At 35.5% G+C, this 15,078-nt stretch overlaps 1 protein-coding gene and 2 non-coding genes across 4 annotated transcripts in view; all 3 read right to left on the reverse strand.

Annotated features, from left to right (window-relative positions):
* LOC134538461 (splicing factor 3B subunit 3) overlaps nt 1-15,078 on the reverse strand; it is a 143,526-nt gene that overhangs the window by 102,013 nt on the left and 26,435 nt on the right. For both annotated transcript variants that reach the window (XM_063379791.1, XM_063379792.1), the window contains 3 exons: nt 11,232-11,486; nt 6,365-6,606; nt 3,648-3,826 (listed from right to left, as the gene is read on the reverse strand). In XM_063379791.1, coding sequence (XP_063235861.1) covers nt 3,648-3,826; nt 6,365-6,606; nt 11,232-11,486 — 676 coding nt within the window. The remainder of the gene's footprint in view (nt 1-3,647; nt 3,827-6,364; nt 6,607-11,231; nt 11,487-15,078) is intronic.
* Nucleotides 7,437-7,506, reverse strand: LOC134538649 (small nucleolar RNA SNORD18). Its single transcript, XR_010076186.1, has one exon. It is a non-coding gene; the product is annotated as a small nucleolar RNA SNORD18 (small nucleolar RNA).
* LOC134538647 (small nucleolar RNA SNORD18) lies at nt 10,864-10,933 on the reverse strand. Its single transcript, XR_010076184.1, has one exon. It is a non-coding gene; the product is annotated as a small nucleolar RNA SNORD18 (small nucleolar RNA).

Below are 15,078 nucleotides of genomic sequence, written 5' to 3' on the forward strand. Positions count from 1 at the left end.
CGATTTTGTTAAAGGGATTAATAGTTTTCCAGATTAGTTTATGGGAACGAACTAATAATCAGGGTCTAAATCAAAAGTATTGTCATATAAATATATGTAACCTATTTGTTTAGGGTATTCAGTAATGAGTAGGTTCAAGTAAAATTATTTAACTTAAATAATTTTAGATATATTTACGGCAACACACGCTTTTTTTTCTATTTTTTATTTTTTAGCACCGCTTTTGTGTTTTTAAGTGAATTTTAGCACTGATTTTGTGTTTTAAAGTCAATTTTAACACCGCTTTTGGTAATTTTTAATGACGAAATCTGAAAATTTTATTTACCACCTTCAGGGGGCCCTAGCTATATACAATAAATTACCGTATTCACTCGCGTAATGTCCGCCCTCACATAATGTCCGCACCAGTCGTCTACGGCGGGCAACACAACTTTGGCCACCCCTAAAGGATACAGTACGAATGGAAAGTTGACGGCTCTGTAAACAAAGCCATGACCTTGAGCTGTCCACTCTCTCCTTTCCTGAAAGAGTGGGGAAATTCGTTGAACTGAACAAAGCACGGTAACAGTAAACACAGCTGACCAACACGCACGCAAGTTCAAGGCATGAGTTTCGCGTCGAGTTTTGTAGTGTAGAGTACAGAATGGGTAAATATAAATCTTTCACTGCGCGGTTTAAATTATGAGTTGTTCGTTATGCTGAAGAGCATGGGAACAGGGCTGCTTAAAAGGAGTTTGAAGTGCACGAAAAAAGTGTTCGTCTCGACGGAACTGAAGACGATGTAATCTGGAAAGATACAGATGACGACAGGAGCGATGCTGACGCAGAAAGCAGTAACGCCGAGACGCGTCGGTAGCAGATTAGAAAGTGATGTGTTGAGAAAGACATTTATTTTAAACTGTTAAGTGTATAATTTTCTTTTAAATTAGGTTTTCCTAACATTAACGATTTGAAATTGCAGTTACTAAAATGCAGACTAAATATTTTGAGTGCTGTTGCAGTATCATTTTTATTGGGTAAGTAAGTTCATTATTTGAACTGTTTTAATGTTATGTTATATTTATAAAAAAAAATTAACATCACATTTGCTGACATGGATCAGACTTGTTTTCTGTTGAGGTAAGACACGCAGCGCACAGGACAGAACAGAACCCCTCTTTGTTTACATTTGGTTGGAATCCCTCCCTTGGCCATTCTCATGCTCTAAATGTTTCCTTTCCCTTCCTCCTCTACGTCACGAAGGCCATCAGATTGCCGGGAGGAGGGGGAGTACAGTGCGCAGCAGATGTGGAACTGGTGAGTCACTGCGCTGTTGCCAGCTCGCTGGTTCCCTACGCACGTAAGGATATGGTACGGCTAAAATATTGCAGCTGTACCGTTATTAGCCGTTTTAATCCATCACATATTAATCACATTAATAAGGCGCATGCATACCTGCCAACTTTTTAGTTTGGTCATCAAGAAAACTTTTAAATTGGGAAAATGTATCGTAAATCAAATGCGGCAATTTTTTACATGCTTTATGTGCAATTATTTTCTATTTTTCTATTCCGTTTGGTTTCTGCTAATTTGCTAATGACATGAAGGGCATATCGATGGCCTAGAATGAAAACCTCATAGTCAATATTGTAAATGTACTGGGAAACTAAACCTATCCAGAATGTGCCAATTTACACAGTATGCATATGAAAAGCAAAATGATCCAATTTACACAGTATGCATATGAAAAGCAAAATGATCAAGTACAAAACAAAAGGAATATTATCCACTAAACAAGATTACTTAAAGACATACCTTGCTATATCACATGTTTGTTACATATTTCAGTCATCTCCTGATTATCATCCTTGATGCAATTTTAAGACTGAATGTGCCTTATTTGCTTTACCTAATAAATCTGAGGTAAACCTTTGTTCATAACAAACACAATTCCTTGATTTCAACACAGAAATAGACTGCAAAGTTTCAGATGACATGGAGGACCTAAATTGGGTTCTGTTTATTTTTTTGACCATACTGAAAATGCGCTCATATTCTGAATTACTGTGGAAAGCACGTTTTTCCTATGCTTAGGACACTTAATTTGTGTAGTTATGTCGGACCTACCTCCATGAGCAATACTAAAATCACACCGGCACATTGTGCAAAACACAAATTTTTCTCCTTTTTGCGATTTCAGAATACACGGGAATTCGTTGTTGTACGCAGCACGGTAAGTCTGAATATATTTATTGTTGGCTAGCTAACTCATGGTTCCCACCAAGTAAACACACACGGAAAAATAACGGTTGCACAGCACTACATTGGAACTACGAACAATAGTCAGCCATTTTGGCTATAATATAAGGAACAAGGAACAGACAAAGGAGGTAGGGCTGACGTCACAATTGTGGTCCGTTCCTCCGTTTAAGGAAGCACTTTTTCTTGCGGTAAGTGGAAAACGACCGTAGACCGTCCAGTCCAAACCATATACAAATAACTAACTATCTCTTGTTTTGTTTTCATTCTGTCTTCCGTCGGTGCATCGGTAACATGGCCAGTACAGTAAAAGTTGGCAGGTATACACGGCCGGTACAGTGAATGGTAATAAACCGCCACGCAAAAATAAATCCGTAAGATATTAAAGACGTCCGTAAAACCGTAAAATAGTATTAAAATCCGTAAAACTTACGGACAATCCGTAAAAGTTGGCAGGTATGCGCATGTAACCACAGTTATTTCAGTGTAGCGCGTAATTTTTTTTAATGTTCCGGCGGGTGCGAGACAGTTACCGGTGGCAATTACAGCAAAGTAAACATGGTCTAAGCTGGGTTGTTTGCAAGCGATCCCGCAGCAATATTCTTTTAAAATAGCTAGTTAAATCCAAATTGATTTTAGATACGTTTTGTGCCTTTTTAGTAATAATTAAGACACAAAATTTTGTATTTTTGTATTTTTCCTCGCATAATGTCCGCACCCCATTTTTTTGACCAAAAATATGGTCAAATTACTGCGGACATTACGCGAGTGATTACGGTAATAAATAACCTCACATGATTTTGCCGGGACTGACTGAAATTCACAATAAACGGGAATTCATTATAGGCGGGTTCACTATAAACGGGTTCTACTGTATTTCTTTTTTATCTTTCACACAAATTCCTATAAGAATTGTTTTTTTATTTTATTGTTATCAAATCACAATTTTCTCAGATAAAGTATTCCGAATAATGTGAATTTCAGAGAGAAAAAAGGAGAAATAAAATTAGTTTCACAAGTAATATTAAATTTAACTACCAACATTGTTGTATCATTAAACATTCTAAATTTCCATAACCATATTTTAGCCTTTCAGACCATTGTCAGCCACAGGAGACTGGTTGAAAAAATACACACTGCCTTCAAACTGCATGACTTACGCTACTTTTGACAGCCTTATGGGATCAGCACAGGAGTGAAAAATACGAACACTTTTCAATGAGTAAAGAGGAAAGCAATAGATACTAACACAACTTGACATTCCCAGCATAATCTAAAAATTGCCACTTTTCCCAGTTAGTTCCCAGTCAATTCAAATCCCGCAATTTCTAGTTTTACAATTCGGAGAAGTGCTTTCACATAAAGTGTTGTACGGCACAATATCTTCACCATACTAAAGACAAACTTACCCAAGTCTGCAACTTGACAGGCCAGTATGGGAGAGAGGGAGTCCATCTCATCCACCAAAACAAGATTGCGCAAAGGCCGCGGTGCGAAGAAGAATGTGTCGCCCTCTTCCAGAGGCATGGCAGAACTGAACTCTGGTTCGTCGTCATCATCTCCCAGGTGTGCAATTTGGTACAAGTAGCTGAAATACATTTCACCATTTAAATAGAGAATATAAATCATGTAAACTACTGTATTTTAATGTAGTTTAAAAATCTACTTGGTAAATGAAAGCATTATTTTGAAAATAAACATAACAAACAGACTAATTCACTTCCTACAACCCAGCACTCATAAAGCCTCTAATTTTTTATATTATGTTATAAAGAGTTTACACTGTATTTTGCAATTTCTGAAATAGTCCAGCCCAGGCCTGCCGTTTATACGGATTTTATCCGTTTTCACGGATATTTGAAGCTTAAAACGGACTAACGGATAAACGGCGACATTCACGGATATTTACGACGCTTCGCCGATATTTTCATATTTGAATTTCCTTCGTGTAAATATTTACATTCAACTACCTATTTGAAGTTGTCAAACCATATAAGCATCCAACAGTAAAGCAAACACAGACATTACGTGTAGCGCCATGGAACTTCCAATCGTTTAACCACAAACCAAAAACATTTACTCCCAAATAGCGTTTCATGAAGTACAATATCTATGGTTTCGGGGGAAATGTTTTTTGTTTGTTGAGTTAAACGTTAAGAAGTGTCATGGCGTCAGTAAACATTGTTTGATTTTTTTGCCGTTACAATGTTTTAGGTGCGGCATTTGTTTACAAACTTATTACGTGATTTAAGTAGTAGTTTTGGTCTTAGCTGATTGTGATAAAGAAAAAACGTAAGGCTTCGCCGGTCAGGTCACTTTATAAACAGCGTTATCGTAAAGAATGGGAGCAAGAATTGAAATGGTTGAGGCGTGGCAAAACTGAATTTTCCGCCCTTTGTTCGACTTGCAACTCGGAACTGAACGTGACAAAGGGCGGCTTGAAGACGCAAGTTCATGCGAAAAACCAACGAGCTGCTGTTCAGAGTTGTTCTTTGACGAGTTTTGTAACCAAACCAAATAAAATAATTGATGCGGAACTGTTATGGGCGAACTTCGTTTGTGAAAACAATTTATCTGTAAAACTCGGTGATAATTTCACGAAACTTGTCCCTCAAATGTTTCCAGATAGTGAAATTGCAAGAAACTTTCCTTGTTCTCATACTAAAACTAGCCAGATAATTATTCAACTTTTGGGTACATCAGCTGCAGATTATGTTACCTATGCAATGAAAACACAATTTTTCACACTGATGATTGATGAATCAACTGATGTTACAGTCACTAGGCAGGTTGTAGTGTTAGCAAGGTTATTTCCATCTGAGATTGTTGAAACTCATCTGTACAAAGTAATGGCTTTGAGTGGTGCTGCAACTGGAGAAAATCTGCTGTGGTAAGGGTTTTTTCCAGCAATCTCAAGATGGTTAAAACGGTTCACAGATTGTCAATGGAATCACCAATGTTAAATGTGCTGTTGCATTGCAGAATGAGAACTTCAAGCCCACTGACGAGATGCAGAAAAGAGCACAGAACATGAAAAAGTAGCTATTTAATGATGTGAAATACATTTGTTTTTTTTAAACTTATAAATAACTTCAGTTGTATGGATGTATTTATAGTTTGTAAATAAGAAAAGCACCAAAGCCTTAACTGAAGAGAAATTTTTAAATTACATACTTTTCATATTATTGTGATACCAACTATTAGTTTTGTAATATAAGTGGCAAATCTTAAAAAATTTTTTTACATTCATTTGATTTTTTTTTAAAATTATGTCAATTACGGCTATAAATTTTACAGGATTTTTAAATGCTGAAACGAGGATTTAGGAACCTAATTTGGTGGCAGGCCTGGCATAAAGCGTCACGGTATGAAATTAATCGGAAAACATGTTTTCCACTGCTTTGTAAACTTGCAAAGGCAATGCTTATTCTTCCACACAGCAATGCAGGGGTGGAAAGGATATTTAGTAAGCTCAACTTTATCAAGACAGCGCACAGGTCATGTCGAATCACCAATGCTAAATGCTTTGTTGCATATCTCTTCTAGGAAGAATATGGCAGAATTCCAGCCAACAGAAGAAATGAGGAATAGGGCAAAACATGTGAAAAAGTGATATTTAAATACTGCCAGTGGTGAAGTGTAGGCTACGTGTGTGTGTAAATACTTGTATAAAGTGTTAAAAATTGAATTGTTTTGATTGAAATATAGTTACGTACATTATGATCGAGTAATTTTCATAAAAATTGCATTTTTTTTTTGTATTTTTTAATGTACAGGATTTTACAGGATATATTATATTCAAAACAAGGATATTACAGGATATTTCACATTTCAATCAAGGATATTGTTTTTAAAGTGGTGGCAGCCCTGGTCTAGCCTCCATCCTCCCTTTAGCTGTGCTAATTCCTTCACTGCATCTGGGAAAAAAAGTATTCATAGTCCGGGTGATGGAATACCAGAGCATGACATTTCCCCCTCTAATTACTATTTGCTGAGGAATATTCATAACTTTTTCAGGTATTTTACATGAATCCCCCAACTTTTCCAGATTGTATACATCATGTTTGAGCTAAAAATAAAACAAACCATCTTATGTTATATTCAGTTAAAGGGAATTTGAACTTACTGATTGCCAAATTCTGATGCCACAAACAAAAAGCCTGTCTTCAGGACACACATTGCAGTGGCCACAGGGACAGTGTCAAAATACTTGAGCTTGATTTCAGTGACCATATCTTCATCAGTTTCTAAAGTGATCTTGAAGATGTCACCTTGCTCTGTTTGTGCCAAAAAGAAAAACATCGACTTAGTCTTGTGAGTGGCAGAGCACACAAATATCATCCCTCGTTCCGGATCATCAAGGTCATTCTGCAACACAAACATTGGGAAACATTTGGTATCACATTCATAATCTTACCAACTTTACAACCTCTTCCGTAGATTATTTGATACCACTACACATATTCTGAAACTAAACAAGTTACATATCTATCCAGAATTTTTGTGCATACATTTTGTTATCGTGCACAACCACATAAGCATTTGGCCATTGTAAATGTCAGTGAACTAGTAACATACATGCCAATTATCTGTATCATGAGAGGTTTCATAACGCAATTGTTCCCCAGAATTGTCATTTCCACATTCCATTTATTTCCCATGCTTTTAAATTCAAAAAATCATAAACAATGTAACCATCGCTTAAAACGCACATGTATTGCAGCACCTGTATTTGACTTACAGAAACTTTATAGTTTAGGTATGTTAAAAGCATGCATAGAAGAATAGGTGTATTGAAGTGCAATATGAAAGTAAAGAAATTTTTTTGTTGATCAAATTTTGAACCATGTATTGATATAATGCAAATATATTCTATTGTTAGTTATTTGTACCCCTAATATTTAATAAATAAAATCAGATACCAATTATTAATAGTACACAAATTTATACCATGTTTTAATTTTAATTTTTAAGAAGAACAAGATACTATATACAATATGAAACACTGCCAATAATGTTTTGAAATTTTACATGTTTTCCCCAGTCTATTTAATTCTCTTTTTTTTTTTTAGGGAACCCTGTAAATACCCTCGCGCATATTTCTCTACATTAATGGCCCAATTGTTTTTACCTTCCTCGAAAACACAAAGTTGATTCCTTCAACGAAAGAAACTTTATATAACTTAATGGCTACAAAGTAGTTCAGATTGTGTCGTGTTAACTTCAGTAGACATTCAGAAACACGGACCAATAATTTCATCATTACTCCATTTGTAGCATCAGCGAACATTAATAGCCATTTTATTTATCAAAAATTTTAATTCAAAAATTAGAAATTCTAAAATCTGCTTACTTTACGTGAAAATACATAACATGAACTATGTTAAGAATTAAATAAACTACCAGCAGTGTGGTAATTTTAACAATGCTTCATCAGCAAACTCCACATTCATGGCCTGGCTTCAAATTGTCAATTTCTGGAATTATTGCACGAGAAACCAATTTATTTAATTTTTTAAACTCAATTCTGAATTTATAATTAGGATTCAACAGGCTAACTCATTTTATTTATTGAAAGTGACATACCATGTTATATCACATAATCGTCGAACATTTTAAACTAAAATCAAGTTTGAGAAGTAGGGTGTGACATTTGTGCGGGAAAAATTTTTTTGTTAGGTAAAGTTGTTCATAAAAACAAAACCTGTTCATGGAAAGTACATTTATTTTAAAAAAGTGGAGTATACAAGAGCAAGCCATGCCAAACAATTTAAATTAATAAGTCATGCAACAAAAACCATTCAACTATTAATAGAAAAACAAAATCTGTGACCCGAACACGAGCCACTTCAACTAACATGTACCGTATTTACTCGCGTAAAGGCCCCCCCCCCCTTTTTTTTTTCCAAATTTTTGACTCCAAAAAAGGGGAGGGGGCCTATACGTGAATTTGGAGGAAAAAATAGATTTTTCTTTTTTTCAGACATGAAAAACTAACACTTAATAAAAGCAAAATGAAATACTGCCACAACTTATTTAAACGCCAATTAAATTTTGATTACAGTCAAACCTCTATCTATCGTTTTTCAGGGGACCAACAAAAAAATTCAGTAGATGCGGACATTCAATAGATGTGGACTTCACTCTAAGAATTTTTTAAAAATATTACAACCTCAAAATTAGTGTCAGAAATATATCAGTTACTTATCATTAAAGTTAATCAGTTGAAAAATAAATAAAAATGGAAGTATTTTACTTAATTCAATTTACACTTGCAAAAAAAAAAAAAAAACATACGCACAATAAATTTACATGGAAATTAAAGTCTTTTTCAATATCCTGAAGTCTGAAATATGTTTACTCATGTCATCAAATGTAGAGCTGTACTGAAGAAGCCGATTTTGCCAATATTTAGTTGAATCGGCATTTCTGCCGACTTCCGATACACTTGCTAATTTTCGGCCGATATTACTGAAAAACGAGAGAAACTGCCACAACCTAAAAATCCACGATTACCCATTTCACTTTTCGTAGTAGTACTGCATTCTTTCAGATCGCATTATTTCTTCGCAACATGTGCCAAACGTACATATAAAAATTTAACATCATTTTTTTCAATAATGTTCTTTAATTTTAATGTCATAAATAAATACATTACCGTCACGGTAAATATACATCTCGGTTGTTACGGTAACTGTAGTGCAAATGTGGTAGCTATCGTGCTTCTGCAGTAATTATGGTATCGACAAAGAATCTTTAGTTCTTTTTATGGTAATTATCTTAGGATAACAATTGGGTTTGTACTGTAGTTATGGTACATCATCCATAATTCTTCGCAGGTTGTTGTTCATTTGTCTTTTCTTCATATTTAGTTACGTGCTCCATTACTTGGCTGCAGATTTAAGGTGATTTTTACTACTGTATACTATCTTTACTGTTTTTATGACGGTTTCTTTCTAAGATATGGTTATTTCTGCAAAATCTTTATGGTTAAACGATCATCTATTATAATTTATTGTGACGGGACCACATATTTTGTATGATCAATGCGGACAAAACGATAATTCGAACATCGGTACAAGCGGACTTTTTTAACCTTAGTTGTATGGCAATTTTGCCGGGACCGTAGAAAGTATACGATAAACACGGACAATCGATACATGCGAGTTCGATAGATAGAGGTTTGACTGTAAATGAAACAGCTGGAGGAACGACTCACAAGTCCTGCGACTCACAGGTCCTGCGTCTTTCTTCTAATGAGGGTGGTTGGGGGAGGCAGCGACGTGGCAGGGGGAGGGGGAGGGGGGAGGGGGAGGGGGAGGGGGAAAGGGGGGGGAGGGGGAGGGAGAGAGGCAGCGCTTCAGCGGGGGAGGGGGGGGGGGGGGCGCTCCTGCCTGCTAGCCAGCCAACCAGACAAAGGAGTGTAGGTACCTGCTTCACCCACTTCCCTTCCTCCTCCTCTTCCCCTCTTCATCCGCTCTTCTACTGCATCAACCCCCCCCCCCCCCCGGGTCCAGCTTTCTTTATCTTTATGTCTTTTGAGATACGCTAAGACTAACTGCTTACATCTGGCATGCCTCAGGACAGTCCTACTGAGAATACTGACAAACTATAACACCAGTCTCTGTATCACTGCTCCTCCCTCCGCTTACAACACATGGCTTGCTGATTGATGCATGCCAAGCTGCCCTGCCCTCAGATAAACCCAGAAAAACACGTTTTTAAATTTTTTCTCAAAAATGTTTACAAAAAAAGGAGGGGGGGCGTATACGCGAGCAAATACGGTAACTATCATTGTAGTATACACGAAAGAGTGTAGGCCAACAAATGTAGTTAACTCGGTACTATATAGAGAGCGCGTTGTATGCATTCAATGAGATATCGATATTCTTCTACGTGTGCGCACTCTATACGGGAAGCAACATAACCAAACATGAATGACGCCAACTAGCACTGGCTACATTTTTTTAAGAGGTAAACAGCAGCGACGAAGACAAAAAGATAAAGGTTATAACGTTTAAAAATGCCTTTAAAAGAAAATTTACACATCAGACAACTTCGTATTTACGTTAATTAAAAAAGTGGTTACGTCCTAATAAATATTAGATTTCTACATTAAAATACATCGTTTTGTACGGAAAAGACACCTACACAAAGCGCTATGGTTACTGGTTTGAGTTTGTTTTTTTAAAATAGGAATTAGAGTTCTCTAAAATAAAAGGGATCGGTTAATTATTATGTACAAAAATGTAATAAACTATGCAACCTATACTTAGGCGGCGGGGGGGGGGGGGGGGGGGGGGGGGAGATTAATCCTTCTGATGGTAAATACAGTAATTTTGTCCATACCTATCCAGAATTTGTGCGCATAAATTTTTTTAGCGTGTGCAACCAAATAAGCAGGTGCAAAAGATATTACATAAATATGAATCATTGCCAACAATGTTTTACAATTTTACGTGATTTACCCGTCTTTTATATTCTTTCTTATTTTAGGGAACCCTGTAATTACCTCCACACATTTCTTTACATTAAAGACCCAATTGTTTTTTCCCTCCTTGAAAACATAAAAAACAGTTTAATCCTTCAACTAAATAAACTTTATATAACTTAATGGCTACGAAGTAGTTCAGAAAATGTCGTGTTTACTTCAGTAGACATTCAGAAACACGGACCAATTATTTCATCATTACTCCATCTGTAGCATCAGCAAACATTAGCCATTTTTTGTCAAAAATGTCAATTTGAAAATTGGAAATTCAAAAATTAAAACTTATTACTTTTTCGGAATCTGCTTACTTTCCTTGAAAATACCTAAACATGAACTATATTAAAAATTAAATAAACTATCAGCAGTGTGGTAGTTACGACAAGCTTATCAGCAAACTCCATATACATTGCCTGGTTTCAAATTGTCAATTTCTGGTTATGTATTATATTAAAGCAAGAAAAAAAATTTATATTATTTTTTTTTACTAAATTCTGTATTTTACCCTGCGTCGGGGGATGGGGCAGCGGATGTCGTGCTGGTCGCCCAGGTTCTTGTAGGTGAGGTAGTTCTCCGAGCAGATGAGCACGCCGCTGGGGCCGTCGTAGCCGCCCGGCACCGACACCAGGAAGTTGGCGTGCTCCTCCAGCGCCTCGCTGTACTTGCGCACCACGTGGTTCAGGCCCAGGTCCAGCTCGTAGAAGGTCAGCGTCTGCTGCGTCTTGTGGGCCGCCTCCCCCGTGGGGTCCATGTCCGCCTCCTGCAAGCCACAGCACAGCACCGTTCTATAGTCGCCGCACGGTAAGTTCATACTTTTAGGAAGCCCTGCTTCAAGCTGGGATCTATTTTCAAGGTGACTATGTATCCTTCCGCCAAATATCAACAATAACATTGCCATGTGGAAAACCATGTGACTACCACATGGCAATGTTTTGGTTGGGTAACTGTCAAATAGGGATGTAATTAATGGATGATAAAATTACACTGCAATTTTTATAATTGGTTAAATGTCAGTAGAAAATGTCATAACACCATGTTTAATAATTCAAATATTAAATATAAAAAAATCTAAGCAAATTTTTATAGTTTAGAGTTTAAACCCAGCGCGGTGCTGTGTCTTCACATAATATCTATAAAAATTGATGTTAAGTTTTACAAAAGAAATGTTGCTGCTTCGAGATTACTACAGTAGAACCCTGTTATAACGAATCTGAAGGGAGTCATTTATATGTTCACTATAGGGGGGAAACTTTATATCTGGGAAAACCTTTATATTGGCAATACATACTCAAAAGAAAAATCTTAACTACACATAGGCCTAAGCCAAGAATAGAACGAATGAAAACACTCAAAACAAATTTTATGAGCAAATGCATATATTATTTTTAATGAACTACACATCTGCAAACTTTCTATTACCTAATGGTTCTTGGACATCGGCGTATTATCCTTTTTTCAGGCATTTAATACTCTGTGACGTTTTCGCAGCTTGGGAAAGAAGATTGTTCAGCTTGTTTAATATTGTACTTAATGTGGATGTTGCAATTCCCAGTTCCTTTGCTATTAACACGTGCGGGACAGTGGGATTGGAGTCTACCTTTTCAATAATGTCCAGTTTATCTCGCACAAATAATGCCTTACGTTTTTCCCACGTTTTTACATTTTTTATGTACGTATTTCTTATTGAAGCACATTTGCAGCTTAATAACAGGAAATTCTTTTTACCGTCAAAAGTAAATAAACGAAAAATAACGAGTCTGGCGCATCAAAGATCACTACGTATCATTTAGTATTGCAGTTGCTAAAGCTGGAACAAAATTTTCTCACTTTCTATGGAAAAATTTTGTCCACAGAGTTCTATCTAGTGGTAGTCTTACGAACCTTACTCGATCAAAATGTCCGAAACGTGAACGATAAAAATGAGACGTAAAAATATTGAATTTGCTGCTATAATGTACATACGTATTTGTGTGGTGGTAATTTATGTTTAATTTTGATAACATATTAAATGTACACGCGTTCGCCCATCTTTAACTATGCAGGGAAAACTTATTTTTTTATTTTCACCTCATCACCATTTATGGCTACACTTAGCCTACCGAGGCCACTCGAATACGACTTGTTTATAATATGAACAGTGGACAATCGAGTAGCGTATTGCGGAGAAAAACTTCAATGTGATCCAGAATAGACGTTTTGTGAAAAAAACTTGTAATAATATGAAAATATTTGAGATAAATGTGCATTATGTCGGCAAAATTTGTTCGTGGTACACGGGAAAACGTATCAACATTGACAAATGTTGTGTGCTATATCCAATAAATTAATACATAACCTCACATCATTTTGCCGGGACTGAGACGTAAATTCACAATAAACGGGAATTCATTATAGGCGGGTTCACTATAAACGGGTTCTACTGTATATCACAAAGTGCTATGGTTGAAAGCATGAAAATTATGTCAGTATCATTTATGAAGAATTCAACTTTAAGAAATTATTCAGTATGAGGTAGTTATGTAAACTGTTAGTTTCCTAAAGCCGTGAGTGCCAGGCACATCACTGCCATTACATCGAGAGGTCATTTGTGAATAGAAAATAACAAGTTAGGTTAAATATGTAGTTGGGCGGTATTTGCGAAAAAAAATGTTAAAAATCCGAAAATACCTTTATTGTATGCTCTTCAACTTCCTCTTTTCATTAAAAGTGGCGGAGGTAAGAAATTCCAAATACTTTAGAAGATATCGAATTTTTAAATTTCATCACAATACCAGTGCATTAATGTGGCGATTATCATTGTTTCTTGTTTACGTACGAGTATCTACTTTTTTTAATTGGATAATGATGTCACGTGATTGTTCGTGATAGGCCAGAATTCAAACGAACCAATACGTGATTATTTAGTTCATTTATTGTTTAAAACAGTGTTTAATTACCGCCTCCAACTTAAGTGAGTTTTTAACGTTTCTAATTTTAAAGTCTTATTTGTTACTTTGATATTGTTGCGCAAGTAATAAGTAACAAAAAAAATACGTGAGTTATTACTGTGCATCCTTTGTTACGAGTTTGTTATGTAAGGTCAGTTACATTTTAAATTATTTAAAACTAAAGAATAATTAAAATTAATTCACATTATTTTTAATGTCGGCTTAGTTTGAAAGTATTAATAATGTAACTGACCTGACCTAATCAACCATTTTATTAATTACGCATTGACGATTCGCGTATTCACGAACACACAGCAAAATAACAAAAATGGCGTCGCTCGAATGGTTCCACAGGTCCTGTATTACAAAATTAAAAAATTCTATATCTCCTAAAGTATTTGGAATTTCTTATCTCCACCGCTTTTAATGAAAAGATGACGTTGAAGAGCATAAAATAAAGGTATTTTCAGATTTTTAACATTTTTTTTCGCAAATACCGCCCAACTACATATTTACCCAAGTTAGTAACACTTTTCTGGCACTACGAACCGAGTCAAGTATCGGTTAAAGGTTATGGCTAACCAACATGTGTTTTGTAATTAGAGGCATTATTTTCTATCAAGCAGAATAAATTTTAAATTCAAATTCTAAGTTATACATTAAACATTTCTGTAAGTGTGTATTTTTATGTGTCTATGTGGTTTGTCTCATATAAAAACTATATCACTTAAGTATGTACAATGCAGAAAAGAAATTGTTGCCATAAAAAACTTAACTTAAGAATCTGTAATAAAATAAATATATTAAATAAATTGAAACTCAGCAATAAATTATCACTACCATCAATATTATGTTATATCCTGTAATGAAACTAATGTTTAAGAATCACATATAAACACAGCAGAGAAATTACATATCACTAAACACGTTATCCAGAACACCTGTAATTAAAAAGCATACATTAGCACATTTACCCTGAGCATATATTCAAATGCTGTATTTATTTATGGTTACAGGTGTTAACAAAAAGTCATGACAACAACCTACGTAGAGTTGAATTTCTACTCAAGTTTTTTAAAATGCATTCTAATTATTGACAATTATGTTTCCTAACCTAACCAAAATTTACCAAACCTAATTTCATGTAAATAAACCTCATTTGGGTTGGGTTAGGTTACATTATGTTGGTTGAGGATAGGTTATTATCTGTGTACATGCCCTTACATTTAATATGTTTTGCTTGTGGGACATTACCTAATATATAAACGAAAATATAAGAACGTGTCTGTTTGTAATTTGCCCGACATTCAAAACAAGAAAGCTGCGAGAAAGGTACTATTACACTATTTTACAAACACGCCCCAACCTAACGGAATGTTTTCACGCACATACTTTCATAACGTGTTAATTAGTCACTCACTTTTT

Source organism: Bacillus rossius, chromosome 13 (genome assembly GCF_032445375.1).
Source record: "Bacillus rossius redtenbacheri isolate Brsri chromosome 13, Brsri_v3, whole genome shotgun sequence".
In the NCBI taxonomy this organism is placed as follows: domain Eukaryota; kingdom Metazoa; phylum Arthropoda; class Insecta; order Phasmatodea; family Bacillidae; genus Bacillus; species Bacillus rossius.